Source organism: Suncus etruscus, chromosome 2 (assembly GCF_024139225.1).
Source record: "Suncus etruscus isolate mSunEtr1 chromosome 2, mSunEtr1.pri.cur, whole genome shotgun sequence".
Lineage (NCBI taxonomy): Eukaryota > Metazoa > Chordata > Mammalia > Eulipotyphla > Soricidae > Suncus > Suncus etruscus.
Window position 1 is genome coordinate 159,134,429 of NC_064849.1, and position 27,087 is coordinate 159,161,515.

At 39.4% G+C, this 27,087-nt stretch overlaps 1 protein-coding gene and 1 non-coding gene across 2 annotated transcripts; one reads left to right on the top strand and one right to left on the bottom strand.

The window, feature by feature from the left end:
- The first annotated feature begins 1,690 nt into the window (after nucleotides 1-1,690).
- Nucleotides 1,691-18,443, top strand: MACIR (macrophage immunometabolism regulator). Its single transcript, XM_049769160.1, has 3 exons — nucleotides 1,691-1,740; nucleotides 2,156-2,245; nucleotides 17,611-18,443. Exon 3 carries the CDS (start codon nucleotides 17,638-17,640, stop codon nucleotides 18,256-18,258), a length of 621 nt encoding a protein of 206 aa, XP_049625117.1. The 5' UTR covers nucleotides 1,691-1,740; nucleotides 2,156-2,245; nucleotides 17,611-17,637; the 3' UTR covers nucleotides 18,259-18,443.
- On the bottom strand, nucleotides 11,136-11,267 carry LOC126002640 (small nucleolar RNA SNORA51). The gene has a single exon (XR_007493322.1). It is a non-coding gene; the product is annotated as a small nucleolar RNA SNORA51 (small nucleolar RNA).
- Nucleotides 18,444-27,087: the final 8,644 nt, after the last annotated feature.

Genomic DNA, 27,087 nt, shown 5'->3' on the forward strand with positions numbered 1-27,087 from the left:
TACTTGTAGGAGCAAGAGCTTACATTTTCTTTTTGCTTTTCTGCTTTGTTGCTTAGACTCTGAATACTTTGTTTTTATTTGACTTAGGTGCCATATCTGGCAATACTCAGGGCTTATTTCTGGCTCTATGCTCAGGGATCACCCCTGGTGGTGGGGCTTGGAGGACCATATGTAGTGTTAAGGATTGAACCTGGGTTTGGCTGCATGCAAGGTCTGCTGTCATTCTGGCCCCAAACTCCTAATACTATTCAAATTGGATATTACTAGCCATTTCACAAGCAAGACTGAAAGTTTAATGAAGTGTTACCCCAAATATTTGAAATAATATCCCGCTAGGTAGAAATGAATATTTGAATATTCATTTTTTAGGAACATGGTTATTTTATAAAAGTGACACATCCTACCTTATCTCACTGAGCAGAGGTTACCCCGTGTATAAAACAGGAAGTATCTTTGGAGTCAGCAGGATTAAGGTTAATTTTTCTACACTCTTTCTGATAGTTTCACTTTAAAATGGGAATAATAGCTTCCACAAATAGAAAGATTAAGGGATATACATTTAAAGGTGTAAAAGATTTTTTTTTAATTTCCTCATTAAAGATTCATTTATCCAAATAAGAAAAATTTTGTTAAAACTTTATTGATTGATTAATTGGCCTTTGGGCCACACCCAGCAATGCTCATATGGATCATATGGGATGCCGGTTGGCCATATGCAAGGTTAACGCCCTACTGCTGTGCTATCTCTCCAGCCCCTAAGTAAGAAATTTAATTGTATACCAAGTCCACAATCAAATTTATGTTGGATTCTTTTGTACAACTGGTGTAAGGAATTTGGGGGGGGGCATTAAAAATTTACTTTTTATTCATATCAGAGGCATTTAGTGGTAGAACAGAACCAAGTTTTGCCTTTTTTTTTTGTTTTTGTTTTTGTTATTTTTCTTTTTGGTTGTTCAATTAGAGAATATTCTATGGCAAAATGAAAGGAAAGAATGTCATTTCAGTCTAACAAAATTCCTAGGCTGGAGCCTGCCAACTTCTTGGAGTGATGACAGCTTTTCATCATTATTAGCTCCTGCAGTAATCCTTGAGTTAGGGATGTAGATATGTGCCACTGAGCATTAGTCTTTGCCTTGGGATCCCTTTGTGCAGGTAAGGAAAGTGCTACAGTGCTTCCTCTTTGGGAGCATTTCCTTTTTGTAACTGAAATGAATGAACTCAGAGGTTGAGGCTGTGCCCCTCTGCACCTCCTCTTTGAACATAGCAACAGAAAATTCAACCCCCAGAAGTGCCTTACTGATGGGAAGGACTTTGGGGAGTTAGCTAAGTGAGTACAATTAGCCTAGGGAGGGAGGGGCTAAAGATAGATTCTCTTACATTTTTCCCCAGCCTAGAGAAGCTAGGAAAACTGCTACAAGCTTCAAGTATCAAGTCTTTTTTAAATTATTTCTTTGTTTTTTTCTAATGTGTTTTTTAGTATCTTCTTATCTTTGGCCCCAGAGTAGTTTTATGAAATTTTTTTTATTAAAAAAAAAACAACAAAACAACTCTTGCTTTTTTTCTGGCTAAAATAAAAAGATGGCAGCAATTAACTATGCAATAGTAGCATCTCACATCTGTAAAGGACTTTGCAGCTAGCAAAATACACTTATCTATACCTCTTCTCCTTGGAGCCCCAGGACAGCTGTATGAGGAGCCTGGTGTTGTCTTCATTTTCAAGATTGCTGCTTCATGTGCCAGGTCAAGAGGCAGAATTCTTAGCCTGATAAAGACTGGGCTTGTTCCTTTCACCCTAGTACAGAACTGTTTTACTGGGAATTCCTGCTAAATGAATCAATAAAATGAGATTGATGGACCAAAGAAGTACCTGCTTTTTCTTGTCCCTTTCTTTAACCCAGTTAGCACCTTTTAGAGACCAAGAAGCATATAAGCAGCAAAATCTAGCTGTCATGATCCAGTGTTTGAGATTTTATTGAGCTATGCAAACTCCAAATTTCTTGAATTAAATGAATGAATATTTTATCGTATATAACCTGTGTTTGGTGTTGGTACCTTCTGTTAGCTTCATCCTGTTTTGCAGTTAGAATTGGTATAATTGCTTTCTAAATTGTGCTATTCGTTAAATGAAAGGTTTATTTTTATGTTTTGTGTTTAGGATCTGGCGTAGAGCAGAGAAATTATTATGCCTGTGTTCCCTGGGGACTCATTGGAAGTTGTACAGTGACATCTTCTGGGATTTAGTCTGGTGAGTTATATGTTGCCTTTTCTGTTTGTTAACCGCTTATATGAACGGAATATTGTAATGTGTTTTTAAGAACTGCATAAACATGAATGTAAAATATCAGTATATTGCAAGTAATGTGTGTGCTTTAATTACATTGTATTGCTGGTTTTTATTCTTTTTCTGATTTCAGGGGAGAATTCAACTGATTGTTACAAATGGTAGCATTTTTTATAGTTAAAATGTTTTTTTGCTCAAACTACCATGACAATGATAGTGAGAGAGAAATAGAATGCCTTTTCTGAAGACTGGCAGGGGATGGGAGGGAGGGAAATCAGAGCATTGGTGGTGGGAAAGTGACACTGGTGAAGGGAGGTGTATATTTGATGACTGAAGCCCAACTATGAACATTTTTGTAACCATGATACTTAAATAAAGAAATTAACGGTATTAAAAATAGTTTGCTTTTTGGCTGGGTAGATTGGGGGTGGTAGTTCATATCTGATAAAGGATATTTTTGTTTCTGGTTTAGATTTTTGGGCTTCCCTGGTAATGCTCAAGGCTAATTCCTGACTCTACACTTCTGGTGGGCTTGAGGTTCATGGTTCTTATGAGATGTCAGGGATTAAACCCTAGTTAGTAGTGTACAAAGCAAGCACCCTCTCTGCTATACTATTGCGTTAGCCCCATAGAAAGGAGATTTGTGAAATAATATTTCAGATTAGAGAGCTAAAGAGCTCAATGTCAGTAAAAGATGAGAAGTTCCAAAGCTTGCACAATAATTTGCAAAAAGCTCTATTTCAGTATTAGTGCACAAGAAGAATGAATAACGGAACCCCGGAAGGAGGAGCCTGTCCCATCTTATGATGGGGCTCCCTGAGGTTCACTGAAAATGGGACATGACTTTCCTTGTATGATGAATTTAAAGTACTAGAGAGAGACATCAGTGCTTTGTCCAGCATTTCACCTGTGTGATTGTGCTGGCAGAGTGTGTGTGCAGCTCCACATCATTAGAGCGGACAGAAAGTTTCATCGAAGGGCTGGGTGGGAGAGGGCCTGGCCGTGTGTAGGAGAGGTTTTGGGTTCAATCTCTGCCAAAGGCAGAAGGAAAGAAAGAAGCCTCAGTGATGATCTTTGTTAGCTCTCAAGTGCACTAAAAAGCACTAGTCATGCTCTGGCCAAGCCCATCCTTGCTAAAATTACGTAATGCTGGTGGTCTTAATTGTTGGGAATTATTACTTCAGGATAAATGATTGCTGTAGCAGCTGTCAGCAGCCAAAAAGCTCAAAGGCGTGATGGAGGAAGAAATACTTATTTTTTTCTCTTTATTTGTTATGGGGCCACAGCTGGCAGTGCTCGGGGTTCACTCCTGACTCTGTGTTCAAGAATTACTCCTGGTGGGTTTGGGAGACCCTCTGGGGTAACAGGGATGGAATTCAGGTTGGCTGCATGCATGCCAAGTATCCTGGACTACCTCTCTAGCCACTAAAAGGAACCTTTTGGCCACATGAATTAAGCTTGGTGGGCTTAGGCAAATACACTTTCTTTTGTGAGACAAAACTTTATTGTAAGAGCTTGGCATTTGAGTTTCCATACTTCTGGATGTGTCAGACTCACTACCTGACTGTGGGCTGGGCTAGGGGCACAGGACCAGAATTCTCCTTGGAGCTTGTTTCTCCCACCCTCACTTTTTTTTGCTGTTGTACCCCAGGTTTGCAAGTGATTTTTCTGTATTTTTAGACGTGAGGCCCTGACCTGGGGTGCTATATGGACCAGGATTATTATCACCGTGTGTTCAGAAGGTTTCTTTGGGTCTACGCATGGCAGAGATGGTGGGTCGTGATGCCGCAAACTGAATCCAGGGCATTGAGCATGCATTCTAGCCATGTGCCCTGAACTGTCCACTACATCTTGGGCCCAAAACTGCATCAGAAAATTCTGGAAAAGGGGAGACCTTACCAGAGTTCTTGGTTTTGTGGAACCAAGCAAGAGGGTTCAAGGTATAAAGTCCTGTTAGATGATATTAAGCCAAGGTCATAGAGGTCAGTTATTTCATGTATCACCATTGTTGTGGTTTTGTTGTTTATTTTTGGTTTGTTTTTGGGGGGCCGTACCCAATGGTACTCAGGGGGTTATTCCTGGCTCTGTGCTCAGGGATCACTTCTGGAATGCTTGGAGTACTATTTGGGGATAGGGGGATTGATGCAGATTGCCTGTGTGCATGGCTCTTTCTCCCCACTGCACTAACACTCTGGCCCCTCTGTTTAATTTATAGCTTTCCCTCTTGGCTCCTGTTGTTTTTATGGTGCTCACAGAGGCTTGGTTGTGGTGTTGATACATTTTTGTTGTGGCATTAATTGGGGGAAGCCCATCTGGTGGTCCCATCCAGTAGTTTTGGTGCCACCATATGTTTACCAGGGATGCAGGCCTTTCTATATGGGGCCCACAGACTCGCAGGGGCCCATCGATGCCCCACTGCTTTGCTCCAGAGACCCCCAGGCTATGATGGTGTCCGGGACACAGTGAACTGATGGGCTGTGACTTTGCTTAGCCCATGTAGCAGGCATTGAGAATCCAACTCTTGAGCTAATCCAATTTAAAAAAAGCAGAGAAGCAGAGTCAGAGTAACCTGCCACTGTGAAAGAGGAGAGGGAGTTGGGAGGGAGAGAGAGAAGGAAGGAGACTTGTTTCTGTATATGGATATGCATATAGTTAATTGTGAATATGAAAATAAAGGACATTCTGGCAGCAGTACAGAAGGTTACATGTGAAGTACTAGATTAGCCAGTTATTGAAGATATTCAAACGGACTGGATGATCATTAAGATTCCTTTGGATTCTGTTACAGTATAACTTAAAGAATTAAAACATTTTAGTACCACAAGAAATTTGGAAATGTGTGACTATTTTTATTTTCAAAGTCAGATTTAATACAGTATAATTTTATACACAACATAATTCACTCTTAGGTGATGCAATTGATCCATTGGGGCAAAATTTTTCAGTTGTCAAATAAATTGAACACTTAATTATTATTCTGTTTTTTAAATATAGAATACTTTAATCACTCCCCCAAATCCTCTGTGCTCCATTGTCATGTGTCCTCTTTCTGACCCCCACACGCCTTGATAAACATTGAGATTTAACCCCCAAGTTTTGCCTCTTTTAGAGCATCATAGAAACGGTCACTTGCATGTCACATTTTCTGTCTGCATCTTTCACTTAATATAACCCTGGTTGTTCCTTTTCATTATTTAGTGATTCTCCATTGTGTGGCTGGATCACAGTTTCTGTTTCCAATCTTCTATTGATGGGCCTGGGGATTGTTTTCAGTTTTTTTGTGATTATAGGTAAAGCTGTTATCAATGTTCATTTGCATTCAAGTATTTTTATCAATGTATGTTTCTCCTGAGGCACATACCTAGGAAGTAGGGCAGTGGGTTGTTTAATAAGCATTTATTTCTTTTAACAAGCTGTTTTCCAAAGTGGCTGCCCTTAATGAAGGCTTCCAAGAAGTAAAAATAGCTATACTGCTGTGTGTGCAGATGAAGGGCACCTAGCTTTCCTTCACAGACTCACTTATATTTTACAGCTCGTTGTAACATGTTGTTGGGCTAGCAGATATTTTTTTAAGCTCGCATTGAATTTGAAATGGGAGCATGGAAGGCCTGAGGGCTAGGTCGGTTGCAGTTGGGAGCAGCCAAAAATGATATCCATCACTAGGACTATAATTACTGATCAAAACAGAAAGAAATTTGATGGCAGTGAAGTCACGAGTTCCCACACCTGTCTACATCATCCACTCAGGGAATCTCGGGAAAAAAATTCAGAGGCCAGACGAGTTAAACCAGTATAGTTAACTGCAAATCTGAGATAAGTGAAATGTCAGGGGTTTTGGAAACCCCCAGGGATATGACCTAGTCTGTGGACATATGTTGACTGGTGAAGCTGAAGGAGCACATGATGGGGCCTGGGAAAATCTCACTCCCATCAGCCTGGTGCCTAGGCAAAATGTGTATATCCATAAAGTCAGTGTCTGCTATCTATGGGAGAGACCCTGGGAAGGGAGCTCCAAGCTGCTTCTGCATTAAATGAGGTGGTTGTATCACTCAATTAGTAAGAGGCTCATTTTATGGTACACAGAATGGTCCATTTGAGGCATCTCTGCTTGTGCACCCTGGATGGTGCCATTTTCTGTGCATTTAGAAAGTTCTGTTTTCTTGTGAAGATTGTCTCTGTATGTGGCTAAAAACAGTTTAAGCATATGGAGTGTTCTTTTTTCTTTTTTACTTTTGATACTGAGAGTGACAGTTTTGATAAGACTGCTTTAAAAATTTTCTCAAATGCAACACCTCTCAAAAAATTCAGTGTGCAGTTGAGGTGACGCTTACCAGTTATCGAGTCCAGGGAGCAAAGGCATCTAGGTTCTGTTTTCAAAATATTGCCCTTTAGGCTAATCATAGAGAGTGGGCCTCTTAGTCCTCTGGGCTGAGCAGATTTCATGGGGGTCCTCCAAGTTGTGATGTGCTTTGGAAATACGTATTTGCTCAATTTTGGCAAGAGTGGTTTTATTTTTGTGGGGTGAGCAATACCCAGAAGTGCACAGGGCTTACTTTGGTTCCTTGCTCAGGGATTATAACTGGTGGGCTTGAAAGACCATATGGGGTGCCAGGGACTATAAAATGATACCCAGCTATTAACCCAAAACAAAGGCATTCTCCAACTACCTCTTTCTTTAAATCCTCCTTTGATATTGTAAAAACCCTGTTGGATAGGTACTTTTGTCTCTCTTGACCTTTCCCCTCCTGGTGAACTGGTAATGGTTTGATAATGAAAGGTCAGTTTTTGGCTTGGCATGTGTGAAGACACCATGAGGTGCAGACTGACTCCATACCTCTCCTCTAACTGGCTAGGTTTATTAATCCTTCATGGCTACCCTACCTGCTTCAAACCCATCCACCTATGGGTAGAAATAAGCTTGTGGGGGGTTGTCACAACTCGTGGATTTTATTTTACAACTGGTGCTTGAACAGTGACCCAAAGACTTGAGAAGACCCCAATGATGGTAAGTTATTTGAGTCTCTGGTAGATAATTACTATGTCACCCTCCTTGAACTGGACTGAGTGTACAGTGCCTGTCACTGGAACATCGGTGCACAGGGTCCCAATTTTGAATGTAACAGGGTCCCTCTCAGGTGGGACAGAAGCAGGCAGTGAAGAAGAGAGAGCTGAAGTCTCTGAGCAGTGTCCCAGAAGTCTGTGCCCACTACCTTTTTTCTACCAAAGGTGCTTTGTGCAAGGACTTTGGCCCCCAAACCTGAAGAAGCTTATTGAGGTCACTGACGGGGGTAGAAGCCAAAGAGAAAGCCCCATTTGAGGGGGACCAACAGCAGGACCAATATCTGAGTGGGTTCCTCTACCCAGATTCCAGCCCAGGAATCAAAGGCCTTTACATCCCACATGACCTCAGCAGACTACTACAGAAGATGAAGGATTCAATTCCAGCTGAAGAGACCCAACTGAGGAGAAGTTGCTTTCAGAATCTTTTGCAACTTTCTTCTAGGTACATCTCTTGATGATTTGCATTGGTCACCATATTGCTGGTTAAACTGTGTGTTCTACCTGTATAGATTTTATAGCTACTGTTTGTTCTATTCCCCACTGCAATCAGAAAAATTTGTGTTCAACTTTAGAGGTTTATTATTAATTTGCACAGTTCTGGGGTAGATGCATTATGTTAGATTTTTAATAGTTCTCAAGTGTCCTAGTGAATGTTTCTCAACTGCTGCGCTGCCTGATTGTGTGTTATGTACCAATTTATTCTCAGATTTATGTTTGAAAAAATGTTGTAATATCTTTGTTCACAGAAGTTTTCGATGGAAAAGGAACTTGGATACAATAGACTCTTATTACAGTGCTCATTATAAGAATGTTTTAGCAAATTTATTTTCAAACTATAAATATCTGCAGAAATGTTCTTAGGATTTTGTTTAGAGAAGAAGTTCATGAAAAGGAACTCGGATGTTCTAGACTTGTATTACAGTGCTTGGTGCAAGAATGTTTAAGAATTTTCAAATTAAGTGTATCTGCAGAAATAGAAATGTTCTAATGTTTATACACAGAGAAGTCTATGAAAAGGTTTTGTGATATGTATAGACAAAAGATTTGGAAAAAGCCAATTATTTTCAGAATGTTGCATTCACAATCTAACCTTTGATGCTTTTATAGCCAACTTTTACAATGCCTATTGAAAAATAACAACCACTTTTACAAATTCTGATCTGAGTTTTCTGCCTCTGCTGGAGAATAGTAGAACAACATTTTTTTGTAGCCTTTCTAAACATTTTTTATTTTGTTTTGAAAAGAAAGGGTGGAATTATAAGATGACACTCAGATATTAACCCAAAACAAGGCATTCCCCAACTTCCTCTTTCCTTAAACCGCTTCCTTTCATATGTAGAAGGCCACTGGATAGTACTACTTTTATCTCACCCTCCACCTTCCCCTTCCTGGTGAATTGATATTAGTTAATAAAGAAAGTCAGTTTTTGGCTTGGCCTGTTCAGAGATACCATGAGGTGGACTGACTTCGTAGCTCTCAGACTAGCTTGGTTTATTAATTCTTCACTGCTACCCAGCTTCTTCAGAACCGTTTGCCTGGGGGTAGAAATACAATGTGTGGGATGATTTCACAAGGTGGAATTTATTTTACAAGGGACCACATCTGGGTTGGCCATGTGCATGGAAGAGCCTTACCTGCTGTACTATCTCTAGTCCCCTATTTCGGCTAAAGTTTACAACTAGATATTATGACCAGGGTTTTAAAATTTTGTCTATGATTTTATGAACTGTCACCTTGTCTTTTTGGTTTTAAAACCTTGACTTTTTCAAAGAAATAACATTGCAAGGTCTTTGATCTGTCCTGTATGTAGATTATTGTTACTAACTGGATTGGAGGATGTGGGAAGTCAGATTTAACACTGAAACTCCTTAGGTTGCATTTAAAATGCTTTGTCTATTTCCAGTGTATTTCAAATTTTTCTTTGTGGGGTGGCTAGATCACATCTGACTGTACTCAGAGTTTCCTACTGACTGTGCTCAGGGATCACACTGGGCATGCTCAGGGAACCTATGTGGTGCTGGAGATTAAACCTGGGTCTGCCACATGCAAAACCAAACTCTTTGGCCTCTCAAAACTTGAGTGTTAAAAAAGTATTATTTACTTTTTATGATTGAAACCCAGTTACTAACATGTTTGTAACTATGGTGCTTAAATATAGACATTATTAAAATAAAATCATTGTTCAATTGTTAGTGGGCTTTTTTGTTGTTATTGTTATATTTTCTGGACTCTTCTGTTCCAGAAATTTTGCATTTTCTGTAACACTTTGAGTAACACTTTTTCTATTTCTAGTTGTGCTATTTTTGCTTTACATGATATAGAGAAAGCATTAATGGAAACAAGTAGGGTGTCATTAGGCCCTTATTTTTAATGCTCTGCAGTGCTGAAGTCAGTCTTAAGTCTGATTTCTTGGTTCCTGTTTATTCTTATTGCTCTAGTCTAGTGGGAATAATATTTGTGAAGCGTACCTGCAATATTTATGAAAGTGCTTTGTCATTGTTTATCTCCCCAGCATGCTTTTGTTTATAGAAGGTTTACTCTAGAATATGAAGCAAAATGCTGCATCTCATATGAGCTTATTAAAAATAATGGCCACAAATGTAGTTTTTCATGTAAAACATGAAATATATATTGCCTAACAGGTCATTGCCAGTTGTAGTTGTTATTATTGAGTATTCTGATCAATACTTTTTAGTAAGAATTTTTTTACAGCATGAATTTGTAGGTAGATCAAGATAGGCTTACTTTGGAATTGTTCAATCTTTATTTAATCTTTAATTTTACCCTTTTCTCTGACCTCTTAAATTTTAGATGTAAAAACAACTATCTATATTTCTCTTCTTTATTGGGACAGTTTACATAAATTCAAGGCATGCTACACTCAAAATAATAAAAACCAAAGATAGAAACACAATGTTGAAAGCGGCAAGCAGCAAGATCAAAAAAGGAACTTCCATGAAAAGTCCATAAAATGTAATGCGGATCTATCAAATGAGACTTTCTGAGACAAGCATATATGGAGGGAAATAGTACAAAAACTCAATGAAATGAATACTTTACCAAGAATACTCTATGCAGCTAGATGATTACTCAGATTTGAAGGAATGATACAGAGATTCAGAGTCAGGCAACAGCTTAGAGAATTCACAGCCTTGCAACCAGTCTTGCAAAAAGCATTAAAGGAGCTTCTTTAAAAGAGAATGCTTGAGGCGGGCCCGGAGAGATAGAACAGCGACGTTTGCCTTCCCAGCAGCCAATCCAGGACCAAAGGTGGTTGGTTCGAATCCCGGTGTCCCATATGGTCCCCCCCCACCCCCCCCCACCCCCCCACCCCCATGCCTGCCAGGAGCTATTTCTGAGCAGACAGCCAGGAGTAACTCCTGAGCACCGCTGGGTGTGTCCCAAAAACAAAAACAAAAAAACAAAACAAAAACAAAAACAAAAAAAAGAGAGAATGCTTAGGGAGGGAGTGGTGGCACAAGCAGTAAGGTGTCTGCCTTGCCAGCACTAGCTTAGGACGGACCTCGGTTTTATCCCCTGGCGTCCCATGTGGTTCCCCAAGCTAGGAGTGATCTGAGTGCTTAGCCAGGAGTAACCCCTGAGAGTCACCGGGTGTGGCCCAAAAACAAAAACAAGACAAACAAAACACAAAGAGAATACTAACTTCTCAGCATTTGACATCGAGTATGACACTCATTCATGGTACTTCTGGTTGCCCTCAAGTAGACTAAGAAAGGTTTGTTTACGCTAAGCTAGCTAGAGGATTTTACACATTTTCTTTTTTTTTTTTTTGTCTTGTCCCCCATTCACAGTACAGACCAGGCAAAAGGGCCTGGGCAGAGGTGCATATGGGGAGCATTTACTGTACCTCCTCTTCTATACAGTCAGTGTAAAGTATACAGCCTGTGGTAAGCTTTGGGAGGCCTTATCTTTTTTTTTTTGATTTATATATACACACACACACACACACACACACACACACACACACACACACACACACACACACACACACACACACACACACATATATATATAGCCCTTCACCAGTGCAACATTCTCATCACCAAATCACCAATATCCCAACTGTCCTTCCTCCCCACCCCACACTGGCCTGTACTCTAGACAGGCTTTCTACTTCCCTCATTCAGTCACATTTTGTTATGATAGTTCTCAGTGTAATTATTTCTGTGATTGCACTAAACCGATCCCTGTGATGAGCTTCATGTCGGGAGCTGGACCCTCCAGTCCTCTATTTTGTCTCTGAGAATCATTACACAAATGTTTTTCATTTTTCTCAAAACCCATAGAGGACTGAGACCATTTTGTGTTTTATCTCTCTCCTCTGACTGAGAGAGATACACATTTTCAATAGAAATTAGTTTGTCTCAGTATTTTATTTAACATCTATAGAGATTTTTATTAATTTAAAGTTTTTATTATTTTATTATTATTATTATTATTGGTTTTTAGGTTACACCTGACAGTGCTCAGGGGTTACTCCTGACTCTACGCTCAGATATTGATCCTGGCAGGCTCGGGAGACCGTATGGTATGCTGGGATTCGAACCACTGTCCTTCTGCATGCAAAGCAAACACCCTGCCTCCATGCTATCTCTCCAGCCCTAAGTTTTTATTATTAATAATACATTAAGCAGTGTCTATATTTTTTCACATGAGGCCAATATTTCCTTTCTTAGAATAAAACATACTTTTACACTTGTATTGGCCTATTCAGACTTTCCCCTTAAACTTTTCTTAATTCTCTTCACTCTTACTGACTTAGATTTGTTTGATTCATCTGTTTTATATAAATTTCAAAATTATTATTAGCACTGAATTATACATATTAGTTTCAAATTTATTTACATGTAAAATAATGCGGTTTTTGAAAAAAATATCAACTTAACGACTGTTTTACAATTTGGTGGCATTCTAGGACATTAACTGTATGTGTGTAGGAGTTACCACCTCTACTATTAGAGAGATCTCCCATATGTGAGATAAAAAGGAAATTTAGAGTAAACTGAAGGTTCTACCTTTAAATTGAGCTTCCTTGGGTGGGGTTTTGGGATGGGTCCTTGGGACACTGATGGAGGGAATAGGGGACTCTGCTGTTGGAATGATGCATTCATGAAAAGTATGGTTAATAGTATGTAAATTCTGGTCCCTTGATGGAAACATTAGTAAAAAATAAATGATAAGATAATCTGAGAAAGCTAATTTTGTGTCTAGCTTCAGGATTTTGTTCCAGCATTATACCCAGTCAGGACATTCTCAGAAATTAAACGGTGTCAAAAAGTTTTGTTGTGGGTCATGTTACAGAGTTTACTGCTGACTCAGCATTTTGTCCAGCTAAATACTGTTTTCTGAAACCCAGCTTTCAGTGTTCTTCCTTAGCATCATGAAATTGATTTGCTTTAGAAAGACAATGTCATATGTAAGAAGAATCCATTTAAAAATCTAAGCAACGTAGGTTGGAGAGATAGTACAGTGGATAAGTGCTTGCCTTAAATTTGACCAATCTAAGTTTGATCTCCGTTATACCTGGTGGTGTTCAGGGTTCTTGGCTCTGTGTTCAGGGATTACTCCTGGCAGGACTCAGGGAAACTATGCAAGTTTGGGGACTGAACTTGACCAGCTATGTGCAAAACAAGCACCTTACCTACTGTACTATCTCTCAGGTGGAAGATGCACCAGACAGCTCAGGTGAAGGTTTTAGAGCTCCTAAACATCATCTTGTATTTAACCACTATCTCAGGAGGATGCCTGAACAATTTGTTGGATGGTTTACCCAAAATCAGTGAGCTCTATTGTATCACTGTAGGAAATTTCATCTGTGGTAGTCATGAAACATTAGTGTCCACTCTTGAAGGGCACTTTAGTTTTTTTTTCCTTACAATATTTTTTTAGATTTTTTAAAATTATTTTATATCTTTATTTAAACAGCTTTATTTCAAATATGATTGTAATTGGGTTTCAGTCATGTAAAGAACACTCCCCTTCACCAGTGCAACGTTCCCATCATCAACGTCCTGAATCTCCCTCCTCCCCACCCCACCTCCGCCTGTACTCTAGACAGGCTTCCTACTTCCCTCATTCATGGGCACATTAGTTTTTGACCTTTATGTTATTTACCTTTATTAGTGAGAAAGTGTTCACTCTTCTAGCTAGTCTCCTACATTTCTACGTCCTCACCATTAGTACATCCTTCCTGTTTCTGTCTCATACTGGAAAATGAAAGGGAAGGCTGTATTCTGCCATCTTTAATAGCAATTCCAGATACTCCACTCCTGGGTGGGTGCCATCCTGCATAAAGATGTACTTTATGTCGATACATACTTATGATGATTATATTGATGATTATGATTATGTGAGCTCTGCTGTCTGCTTCCCTGGACTATGACTTTGGAGACTCTTAGCTTGTTAAGTCACTTTTATCTTTCTGAGACAACCAGTAATGGCTTGCACTCAAGTTTCTGTATTTTGACCCAGATCAGAATGGGTGTGACCTCATAGGTTTGGGAAAGTGTAGAATTTGCCAAAGGAGAAAGCAGGAAGGACTGGGGTGTTTGTGTCTGTGGAATAACCCCTAAGACTCAGTGGATCAGTGAAGGCAGGCGGATGCTGTGAAACTGCTTGGTTGTGGTGGCCAGTCTGGGGTGGACTTGTTTCCTCCTGAGCCCAGGCTCTGTTTGCTTTACTGACCTTTCTCTTTTAATCTTTTAGAATAAAATACCAGAGAAACATATTTCTGGCCTTAAAATTGTCCTCTGTGATTTTCCTAGGCTACAGAATTAGTGAGAAATGGAAGAAATAGTTTATCTTTTGATTTAGGGCCAACATTTATTGGTTAAGAGTAAAAATTTGACCAACTTTTGCAAGGCCCTTTGAAATTCAGCAGATAAGCAACCTTAAGGATTTGTGTGCAAATCGAAGTAGCTGGTATTTACCTACATTTTTTCCCCCATCCTATCAGTGAAGAATTTTATTATACTAAGTAAATTTAATTTTGCACTTCTAGCATAGAATAAAGCCATCCACTTTAAGTCTAGAAGAGTTGAGGGGTAGAGAGCTTTCAGTTGAATTAACATTGGACATGGTTGAAGATTCAGCATAGTAATGAAATTACATTGATTCGTTGGCATTGTTTCCTCTCAGGTATTTTGGTATTAGTTTTTAGTTGTGTTATGTGAACTATAGACAGAATGCATCTTGTAATTTCTGCATGTTTGTGTTTTATACACATACACACATATATTAATGGTGGAAGTTCTATGCAGATGGAAGAATTAACCTGAATTTTATTTTATTTATTTTTATTTAAGCACCATGTTATATACATGACTGTAGTTAGGTTTCAGTCATAAAAAGAACACCTCCTCTTCACCAGGAAAAAATTCCCACCACTAACCCCCTATCTCCCTCCTTCCCCACCACCTGCCTGTATTCTAGACAGGCATTCTACTTCCCTCATTCATTCACATTGTTAGGATAGTTCTCAATGTAGTCATTTCTCTAACTACACTCACTACTCTTTGTGGAGAGCTTCATATCGAGACCTGGTCCTTCCAGCCCTCATCTCTGTTGTCTCTGAGCATTATTACAATAAAGTCTTTTGTTTTTCTTAAAATCCATAGATGAGTTGAGACTATTTTGTGTCTATCTCTCTCCCTCTGACTTATTTTACTCAGCATAATAGATTCCATGCCCATCCATGTATAGGGAAATTTCATGACTTCATCTCTCCTAATGGCTGCATAATATTCCATTGTGTATATGTACCACAGTTTCTTTAGCCATTCATTTGTTGAAGGGCATCTTGGTTGTTTCCAGAGTCTGGCTATTGTAAATAGTGCTGCAATGAATATAGGTGTGAGTAAGGCACTTTTGAATTGTGTGTGTATGTGCGTGTGTGTTTGTGTGTATTTGTGTGTTCCTAGGGTATATCTCTAGGAGTTAACCTGAATTTTAATGAATATAGAAACTTTTGGAATGCTTCAATTAGAACTCATTAGATTTGTTTAAATAGTCTATCAATAAGTTTCTCATCTTAAAACTAGTATGATATAAAACATTGATTTGAAAAGCTGTGTGCATATCTATATGTTCATTGTAGTACTCAGTACAGTACCTGGGATAAGAAACTACTCAATTGTTCAGTAGCAGCTGAATGAATGAGAAATGAAGTTGTAGTATAGGCAAAAGGAAATACGATGTTGCTCTAACTAAAGATGAAATCATGCTATTTATTCATCGAGGGTGTCATGCTGACTATAGAAGATGAGAAGAATAAATATTCTGAAATTTTATGCATTTGTAGTCTACGGAGAGACAAAACAAGGGAATAAACAGGATCAATTGAGAGAAAAACCCTTGGTCCTGGCTTTTATTCTGTAGAGTTCTCAGTTATGTAGAACTGAGAATGCCCAACAAGAAGGGGAATGCGTAGTTGGGGAATGCGGAGGCAAAGGAGTTTGTGGTGGTAAGGTATGTCACCTTAAAATTTAAAGTTACCCAATAATAAATAAGTGACCTGAACCATCACAATAAAACTGAAAAATAATTAGGTGTTATTTCACCTCATTTTAGATTGGGGGTCTGTTTTGTTTGAGGCCACACCTGGTGGTACCTAAGAGCTACTTCTGGCTCTGTGCTCAAGTGGTGATGGCAGAACTAGGCAAGTGTCTGGATCTGTATGGCCTCTACTGCACTGACCTTGTTTGCTTAGTAGTATGAGATGCTTAAAACTAGGTATGTACTTCTACTTGACACTCTAGTAGAAATGAAGTTTGACAGAAATGGCATTGTTGCACATTTTCCCGTGGCGTTTCCTTTTCTAAATTATGACTTACCTGCAGCTCCCTAGAAACCTGTTCATTAATTTCAGGACATTTGGTCTAGGAGAATTTTTGAACCTTGTAATTTGGTATTTGTAATGTCAACATTCATGGTGAGTTTTTCTGCCTTTTATTAATTATACAGAAGTGCAACGTTCTAGGTATTATAAATTAAATGCCACATTAGTGACTTATTTCCTGACAGTCAAAATAGTCATGGTATTTTATAAATGTTCAGTGCTGAAAATGATCTAGATTGTTGTATTTAGGATTAATTTAAAACTGTGTAGTGTTTGTATTCGATTCAGTGGGTAAATGGATGGGTGAGCATTTATAAGGTTTGTGAGATCATCCTAACCACTTCTCAACGAATTGGAGAGATAATACAGGGGTTAAGACATTAAGGAAATGAATATTTGCTTGTTCAGACCTTGGCAACCATAGGGTCCCCAAGCACTGTCAGGAGGGATCCCTGAGCATAAAGCCAGGAGTATAAGCCCAGATCTCCATCAGACATGTCCTCCATCCCTTGAGCCCCCAACAGAAAGACTCCTCAATTCTTTAAACTTTTAAATTTAAATTATAAACACACACACACACACACACACACACACATTGGTTTTGGGCCACATCTGGCTTACTCAGGGCTGTACTCAGGGCCACATCTGGCTCTGTACTCAAAAATTGCTCCTGTCAGGCTCAAGGGAATATATAGGATGCCAGAAATTGAACCCAGGTCCTTCCTGGGTTGGCCGTGTGAAAGGCAAACACCCAAAAACTGTGCAATCTCTCTGATCCCTGCTTTTGTTTTTTGTTTTATTTATTTATTTTTATAAGTCCGATTTTTTGCAGAAATTGATTAGGTTTTGTCTTTGATTATGTTCCCTTAATCATAGCTGAAAGAAATTATAGTCCTAGAGAAGCACTTTCAGTTTAGTTAATACAAATATTAGTGATTTTTTTATTTTAAGTTAGAAATAGTTTGGTTTTTGATGGTCATTTTTATTTTTATTTGCTTAATGTCAAGATCTGTTTTCCGTTTGCTTTACTTTTGGCAGGTCCTTTTTATCTGGAAGTTCTGCGTTTGAGGACATGCTGGGGAGTTTCTTATCTGCTTCTCCTTCTGATCCTCTTAGAAGTGCTGCTTCCTTAAGAAGACTTGGGTTTGACCTGCCTGCAATTTTTTTTTAACTAAATTCTTTATTTAAACACTGTGATTACAAACAATTGTAGTTGGGTTTCAGTCATAACAAGATGCCTGCTGTGTTTGAAGGCAGAGTGGGCAGAATTCTTCCATAGATACTTGGAATGTCTCATGGTCGTTGGCCCATTGTTTTTCAAGTCCTCCATGAACCTTACCAGGTGATCTTAGCTGGCACCCCAGATTCCATGCTTTCTCCCCGTTTCTAACCACCGTCTGTTCCCTTGTAGGTGTATGTGGCCTGCCGGGTGCCTACAATGGAAGTAGATGTGAATGGCGAGTCCCGAAGTCCTCTGGCCACCTTGACTCTGCCTGTGGCCGAGTCCAGCCCCCCAGGGAAAGCAGAGGCTGAGAAGCCCCGCTGCTCCAGCACGCCCTGCTCCCCCATGCGCCGGACTGTGTCTGGCTACCAGATCCTCCACATGGACTCCAACTATTTGGTCGGCTTCACCACAGGCGAGGAACTCCTCAAGTTAGCCCAGAAGTGCACTGCAGGTGAGGAGGGCAAGGGGGAAGCCGTGCCCGCCTTGCGCACCAAGCAGCTGGATGCAGCCTTCGCCCGCTCCCGCCTGTACAAAACCAGGAGTCGGTACTACCAGCCCTATGAGATTCCTGCTGTCAACGGGCGGAGACGCAGGCGGATGCCCAGCTCAGGAGACAAGTGCACTAAGTCTTTACCTTACGAACCTTACAAGGCCCTGCATGGGCCCCTGCCTCTGTGTCTTCTGAAAGGGAAGAGGGCTCACTCCAAATCCCTGGACTACCTCAACCTAGACAAAATGAACATCAAGGAGCCTGCAGACACAGAAGTGCTCCAGTACCAGCTGCAACACCTCACCCTCCGGGGGGACCGGGTATTTGCCAGGAATAACACATGAAGGCTTTGCTCTGAGTGTAAACCAGCTGAGGCCAGCCTGCCCAGGCTCAAAACACCCACTGTCGTACTATGTACAGGACTCTTGATGCTAGAGAGGGTCACATCAGCTCCGGGTTCCTGAAACATGCCAGTTGTGGGTCTCAGATTTCTGAAATACAGGAATGAAATCACAGGTACTTGGGGGGGTATTATTCTAGAGCACGTATCTACAACGAAAACCAGAATGTCGACCGTTGAGTTGGTGTAGCTTCTTAGCTAGGAAAACAAATAAAATGAAAGGCGGCTTTTGTGCCGAATTTCTTTATCATCTCTGATTGGAATGTTACCTGCTTGGTTATTGGTGACTTGGTATGATACATTAGAAATTTCTATCTTAAGTACACAAGTACTTCTTTGATCTCTGTATTTTACTAAGAAATGTATGTGATGATTTGTTTGATGAAATTTAGGACCAGAATATGGCTGAATTGGACCACTTTTTATTTTTCAAGATTGAGTTTCAATATTTTATAGCTGGTTTTGCACTGAAAAAGATTAACATTTCAGATAGACAAGAAAGTACTCTTTTCTTCACTTGTCTCAATAATATTATTGAGCAGTGAATTTTTTTTTTAATTTCCGCATGGAAAGGTATTGATCTCTATGGCTGTAAAATATTTCTTTATAGCGTTATTCAAGTGTGTCTTAATACAATAAAATTTGGAATACAAAGTATTTATTTTACATTAGGTGGGGGTGGGGAAAGAAGCTCTTCCATAAAGTATCCAACATGAAGTTTTCCTTTGCTTATTTTCCTAAGTTAAACTTCCTCTGGATCTTTACCATGGAAAGGATTCTTTTTATTTGTGGGTTATAGGCATAATACTGTTTGCATCTGAATGTTCTGTAAATGAATGGAACTCTAATATGGGAACTCATGGTTTCTACTAGCGAATGCTTAAACTAAGTGTGAATTGACACCAGTTAGCATGGCACCGGCTCATCCCGGTTTTAGTTTTCTGCAGTACAAGGACTCACTGAAATTCCAGTTTCTAGGATTAGAGCAGGAAGCTCCAGTGCTTCTGCCTTTTTAATGGGTTAATCCTGGATTACTTTAACAGTTCATGTCAGTTGTACTGGTTTAATTTGTTGCTAAAGAAATAATGCCCTGGCTTTAGTAACAAATGCAGCTCAACTACTCTTGAATATATTTTGGGAAAAAAACAAAAACAAAAACAAATGTATGTGTAACTTACCTTTTTGTAAAAGTTTCTATTTCATTTTTTGACTCTGAAAGGTGCAATTTATTACTGAAATGGCATTTCTGGCAGCAGAGAACTGCTTATATTAAATTGTATTTGGGGCAGTGAGTTTCTTAGGTAGGTAGCAATCTTAAGAACAAAAATTAATGATGGGTCATTCCTGGTCTTTTCTTTAGCCAGAATGAATGGCAAACTAGAGCAGAAGTATTAGAAAACTCTTAAGAACTCTTTATCAACATGCATCATCCCTTCGCCAAGGCAAACCATCTGAAAGTGGACCAGGAAAAGTTGGTCCATAGTTTACTCAGTTGTTCAGATTTTTTGATGGGCTGGACATTTTCAGCTGTTGTATATTTTAAAGTAAATTGCACCTTTGTAACATATTGTATTGACAAATGATCACTAAGATTAACTTATCTATACAGTCATTAGTTTGACAAAAAATAGAATCCTGTCAGATGCCAAAGAGTTGGGATTTTTATGTTTAATGATTAAACACCGTTATTTATTGATGATTTACCCTGTGGAACTGTATTATTTCTAACTATGAAATAAAGGGGTGATATAAACACACATTGCTGTGTGGTACTTTCAATGAGGCCTATTGGCAATGGGCTCACTACCATTTCAGAATTCTACCTAATTCCCATATTTTTAGGCCCATGTTGGTTCTTGTTTGCATCTCAAGGTAAAGTATGCATTCCTGGCAATGGTCCATTTTCCTTTCTTATCAGGAAGTACAGTTGTGTGCCCTTGAGATCTTTCTTGCCCATGTGCCTAAATAATTTCTTGAACTAAATAACAATGTGTGCTGTTTCATTTCTTTTCTTTTCTTCAAGATGGATAAAACCACTGCAAACCTAATAAGCATAACATTGTACAATATGTATCTGCTATTACCAAATCAGTAGAGAGAGAGAGAGAGAGAGCTAATTTTAAAGATAGTTTTCTAGAAAGTTTTAAAACTCTTAGAGCTTTCTTGAATGTGCTTATTGAACTCACTGCAATCAAATCAATCTTGCTTTCTCTGTCTTTCATGATCATACTCTTATAGGCTATACTCTGTTTAAAAAAATAGCAGGTTAGGGAGCCGGAGCAATGGTGCAAGTGGTAGGGCCTTTGCCTTGCTATGTGCTAACCAAGGATGGACCGTGGTTCGATCCCCCAGCATCCCATATGGTCCCCCAAGCCAGGAGCAATTTCTGAGCACATAGCCAGGAGTAGCCCCTGAGCATCACCAGGTGTGGCCCCCAAACCAAAAAAATATAGCAGGTTAAGTTAGTCACTTTTAGCTGAAAAAAAAAAATACATTTTTGAATCCCACTTCCCAAGGCATTTTGATTTATTCAGTCTGCCATATCAGACTGGTACATACTTGCTCTTTACACATCTCATGTGATTACTATATAACAATGTCACATTAAATGCATTGAAGCACCACATGACTTTTTTTTTTTCCCTCAGAAAGGACTGTTGTTGCGATTCTTTAGATGCACATGGAAACAATAGGAATTGTTCTTTCCTTGCTCTAGAATGAGTTTTTGCTCCTCTGACTTATATCATTACCCTTATGCCACTAATTCTAGAAAGCCTATGGTCAGCATGAATGAAAAAAATCCCACTATGGGGTTGGATAAATGCAAACTAACTCAGGTCCTAGATCTGCTGCTCCCGAACCCTGCAGCTCCTCTTTAAGCCTCTGAATCCTGTTTGTAGCTTCTTCTGATGCCCTGGAATCACTCATGTTGGTCACCGTGGGTTACTTTTTTGTTTCTACCTTGAGAGATTTGATTTAGAGATTTCAGTAGTAGGATTTGGGAGCTTTTAGATTTAAGTTACCTTTCAAAGACCTTGAGATTTTGGTAAAAATATAATTTAAAATTTTTTTGTTTCTTTTGTGGTGCTCAGGGGTTACTCCTGGCTCTGTACTCAGGAATCAATTCTGATTGATTGTTCAGGGGACCTTATAAGATACCAGGAATCGATCCTTGGGTGCCCATGTACAAGGTCAGTGCCTTATCTGCTGTCTTATTGTTCTGGCCTCCTCTACATTTTTTAAATATAAAATACCTTTTATGGTCTCAGGTAAACCTTTCTGTTCCCCCTCACCCTTGTTCCTGTTCATTAGAATCACTTAAATATAAATAATGAAGGGGCTAGAGAGCTACAGTATAGCTGACTACATCATACCCAACTGTCTTGGGTTCAATTCAATTCCTGCCACCTGTCTCTAAGCTTTGCAAGGAGAACAGAGCCAAGAGTAAGCTAAGATTAAGCTCTGAGCACTGCTGTATGTGATCCCCCAATTTTTTTTTTTAATTTTTATTGTGACCAAAGTGCATTACAAATCTTTCACTGCATCATTTATGGTACATAGTGACAATGAATGAGGGGCATTCCCACCACCAGTGCTGTCCTCCCTCCACCCCTATTCTCAGCATGCATACCATATCTCCCTCCTCTACCCCCCAGTATGCCAGTGCAACTGGACTCCACTTTACAGTTTGTTGTAGATTGAGCCTCCATTCCACCGTCATTGGAGATAAAAAGGGATAAGAAAAAGGGGAGAAAAAAATTTGGTGACAACTACCAAAAAAAGAAAGAAGAGAAAAAAAGAAAAAAATGGAAGAAAAAAGAAAAAAAATGGACCGGGCAAATAAAAATAAAAATAAATCTCTAAATAATAACCACAAGTGTGTAAAAGAAAGAGAAATGTGGAAGAACAAAGAGAAGGAAAATAAAGTCAAAAACTAACAAATCAAAACAAAACAAGAAAAAATATGGGTGCTGGAGTAGTAGGGTTTGGCGTTTCCCCCACTTTTTTTTTTTTGTACAGGCACAGTAAGCATTGGGGAAGAAAGGAAATTCCCGTGGCCTAAGAGATTCAGGGTTTCTCCATCCTTGAAGCATACCATCATGGGATCAACTCCTGGCTCCATATATACTCATTACCCCATCCCAAAGGCTTTTTTGTGATGCCAGGAAAGTCTCCTCTCAGTTGTGTGTGAGAAAATCAAGCCACTGTAGCTAGTGATCTTGGTATTTGCGCAGGTTATAGGTCAGGGTCTAGGATAGAGTCCCTAGGTTCTAGAGATTGCTATCAATCGTTTTTGTGGTGTTCAGTCTTCTGTAACACTTACTCCCTGTTTTTGTTCAGTCTGGAGCCTAGGATATTATGGATCCAAAGGTTCTGCTCAGTCTCTGTTGTCCAAGTTGACCTCTGCAATAAGACATCTTGTTGTTGTTGCTTTTTATGTGTCCTGGACTGCAGCCTAGGGTCGGGTTTTTCTTATTAGTCCCAAGGTAGGCTCTGTTCAGTCACAGTTGTCAAAGTCAGTTTTCTGTTGTTGGTGCTCTTATTTTTCACAGTTCAAAGGACGATAGCTCTTCTGATTTCCATTTAGTGTTAGGTGATGTGATAGGACAGCCTGGTCAAGTTTTCCTTTCCTCGTCATATCAAAACTGGCACAAGCTGGTGCCAGAGTAGTGTTATAAATCTCCCAATGGAGCTTAGTTCTTGATGGTGTTGCCCGGAGCTGTATCATTTCTACATCGGGGATCTGGACCCCCAAATTTTTTAAAGGGAAGTGGTGGTTCTTTGCAGAGCATGAGGGGAGATCCTAATGTATTTTATGAATGGTAAAGATTGTTCTGATGGTGCTTTGCTGTAGATAGCAGGGAAGTACATTATTTCAGTGCAGAGAGGACAGCAAGTATGTTAAACTATCTTTTTAAAGAATGCCTTTTGGAGGCCAGACAGATAAGGTGCTTGCATTACATATGACCAATCCAGATTATAATCACAGCACCACATAAAGTCACTGAGCACTGTCATAAGTAAGACCTGAGCAGTGTTGGGCATAGCTCCCAAAACAGTACATATCAGACAGTATGGTGGGTAAAGTGCTTACCTATATGGGTTCGATTTCTGGCATTTCTATGGTTCTCTGAGCCTGCCAGGAGTAATCCCTGAGCACAGAACCAGGAGTAAGTCCCAAAACAAAAATGGAATTTGATTAGTGAAATGAAAATTGATGGGGGAAATTGCCTTGAAATGATAATAAATCCTCTGAAATGATTAGAAGTAGAGATGTCCAGAGTTTGATGTGCTTTGTTTTGTTTTGTTCTTTAGATAAAAATTTGGAACTGGTTTGATATTTATATTAGAAAAAAAAAACAAGGACATTTTCTGTTTGAAGAAACAAAAAGAATGGACTTGTTTATTTTGAACTTACTTGGACTCCAGCCTAGTTTGTCATTTTGGAGAAAAAAGATCGCTACATTTGTATTCTCTTTGCTGTAGAACCACTTAATGTAAGGTTTTTGTTTGTTTGGGTTTATTGGGGGATGTGTGCATACCCAGAGATGCTCAGGGCTTACTCCTGGCTTTGCATTCAGAAATTACTCCTGACGGTGCCTGGGGAACCACATGCTGTGGTCCCAGTGCAAGATTTTATTAAATGACTTTCAGAGGAAAAGCTTGACATCAAATGTCTTGAAATCTCTCACTACATACCTTGAGGATGGCTCTAATATCCTGATTTATGGGTGAGCACAGTTAAGAATAGGAGACTTTTCCAACAAAAATGTGTCATCTATGAAATAAATGAGACTTGCTAGTTCATCAATGATTGCCAGTTAAGTGATCCTGGCTTGGGAAGGCTTGTGGAATGAAGTGTGGAGGCTTGGCTCTAGTGAGCAGCACTTTCAGAGTTGCTGCTGAATATTCTCAAGAAAGTGTTCTTAGAGGTTGTGGTGAAAAGGGAAGAGAACTCTGGAACCATGAGGCTCACTGCCACCAAGGTTTCATGTAAAGGAAATATATCTGGAAAGGTCATATTTGCAAAACAATCTTCCATCACCCATCACAGGTTGATAGCATCAGTTAAAGGAAGGAAGACATTCTTGAACTTAACTGAAGTTTGTCCAATGTGGTCTGGGTTTAGCGTGGCAGAAACTGTGCATCTTGTATACTTACATCAATAGCCATCCATCCATCCCAGCTCTTTGGGTGCTCATATACCCTCATCTTTTGTTTTCAATACATTTTTTTTTTTTTTTGGATTTTGAGTCATACCCAGCAGCGCTCAGGGGTTACACCTGGGTTTTCGCTCAGAAATTGCTCCTGGCAGGCTCGGGAGAACATATGGGTTGCTGGGATTCGAACCACTGTCCTGCATGCAAGGCAATTGTCCTACCTCCATGCTATCTCTTCGGCCTCTGTTTTCAAAACTTTTAAACTCTGTTTATCTGGGGACCATATATAGGTTTTACTCCTGGCTCTGCTTGGGAATCAAGGAATCATATAGTGTGCTCACGTTTAAGCCAAGATCCACTGTGTGCAAAGCAAATGCATCAACCCCTGTGCTGTCTCTTTGCAGCCCTTATTTCTGTTTAGTGAGGCAAAATAGCTTTTATTCATTTTTTTGTACTTAGAAAGATGTAAGGAGAAAGAATACAAACTCTAGAGTGGGAATAAAAAGCAGAGAAAAGGAATACAAGAAAGAACATAGGCTTAAAGAACAAGTAGTCCCCTCTTTTTGGTTTGGGCACACTGGGCAATCAATGCTCAAGTGTTAGTCTGCTCTGTGCTCAGTAATCACAGTAATTCCTGGTGGTTCCTGGAGGGAACTATATGGGATGCTGGGGATCAAACCCAAGTTGGCTGTACTATCACTCTGGCCTGCACCCTTTCTTTTTCAATCCATCAGTACATCTAAGTCCAGAGGTGCTTTCATTTTCTGTGATCCCTTTGTGTTTCTGTGAGAAGTGGCAGTAATTGAGCCTGGGGCCTCACAAATACAAGGCAAGTCCTAGCTTCAATTCTGGCCCTCGTTATCTTTCTTGAAGTTGCTGCTGAATTGCTCAGAATTACACGGGAGATAAGACTGATTTGCTCTCTACTCATCCCTAGCAATAGATCATAATGTGAACTGAAATATGTTTTGGAATAGGAGGCTGCTCTGGTCTGTTTCTTTCCTTTACTTTTTTTTTTGTTTGTTTGTTTGTTTGTTTTTTGGTCCCATCTAGTGCCTTTCAGGAGTTACTCATGGTTCTGTGCTCAGAAGTTGCTCCTGGCAGACTAGGGGATTATATGGGATGCCTGGATTTGAACCACCATCCGTGCTGTGTCAGCTGTGTGGAAGGCACATGCCTTAATGATATGCTTTCTCTCATGTTCTGGGTCTGTTTTTTAACCAGTGACCAGAATGGTAAATGCAGTCAGTAAACCTCACCCATAAAGCACTGCTGAACAATACACTGGACTTAAATTGGACTTAAGACAGTTTCATCTTATAGGTTTTCCTTTTGCTTGGAAGAGTTAAGGCAGTATGACATGCAGGCCAAATGAGGGTTCCATCTAATACACAGCAATTTGGAGTAGCTTCAGACTGATGGAGCTGAAATCAAAGTATCTTGCTCATTTTCCTGTCAGGTTCCTGGTTAATCTATCTGATGTGATCACTTAAATGGCTGATGTTTGTGGCAGTTGAAATGTATTTATTTTTCTCCCTATTAGCTTTCTTGGGAAGTCTGGAAAGATAAAATAGATGGGGAAGGTGAAGTTTGCATATCCTGAAAGGATTAGGATATGCAACCTGTCAGCAAGCAGTTTGTTTCACCATTCTCTTTTCTTAAAGAGATTTCAGCTGCAGAGGAGGTTACAGAAATGCTGGAGTTGGGGGTCAGGGAGGCAAGAGCTAAGAATGTGGGTACATATGCTATTTCAGTGATGTGTCCCCTTCTCATACTGCCCTTCATTTTCAAGTGGTATGGGATTGTGAGAAATGATAGAAAAATAGAAAGTTTAAATTGGAGTAATAAGTCCATTTGAAACGTTTTATTATTTATATAATTTATATAAGAAATTAACCTGAGGTGTGTTTTTCAAGAATTTTCCTATTATAGAAGTCAAAGTGATAGCATAGGTGTTAAAGGTATGCACCTCATATAGTTCAAATTCTTAGCACCTCATATAGTCCTCAGAGGCCTGCCAGGAGTGATCACTTAAGCACAACCAAGTTTATAAAAGCCTGAGTACCTCTGCTTGTGGCTCCCAAACAAATTTCTTATTATAGATCTTTGTATTATTTTTGTTTTGGGGTTTGGGACCATACCCAGCTAACTGTGTGTAGGATTTACTCTGGTTTTGTCCTTAAGGAGCACTTTTGCTATAATCAGGGGACCATATAGAATTCTGGGGAGCAAATTCTCATCAGTAGAATCTAAGACAAGACCCCTACTTTGCAGATATATCTTTTGAAATGATCATCTAGAAACCTGTGATGGCAGACTTCTGCATTTGTTTTCTAATATTTAAGGATAGTTTGTTTTATTTTCTTAATTATATATATTTGGTGTCATGCACATATAATAAGAAATTAGTTATAAGGAAATATTTTTTCAGAGATTTGGGTTTGTTTATGGTTTGAATACTGTTTGGTGGTTGACCACATAAAGTAATCCAAATTTTTTATAGTTCAAAAAGCTATATGACAAATTATTAAGGGGAAAATATCATATCAGTTACAATTAATATAACATTGCCTAACCTCTCCACAGTAGAAAATAGTGTGTTAACTTTTTGT

Bases quoted from the DNA above. Each gene is read 5' to 3' on its own strand.
- MACIR (XM_049769160.1), top strand. From the start codon at position 17,638: ATGGAAGTAGATGTGAATGGCGAGTCCCGAAGTCCTCTGGCCACCTTG.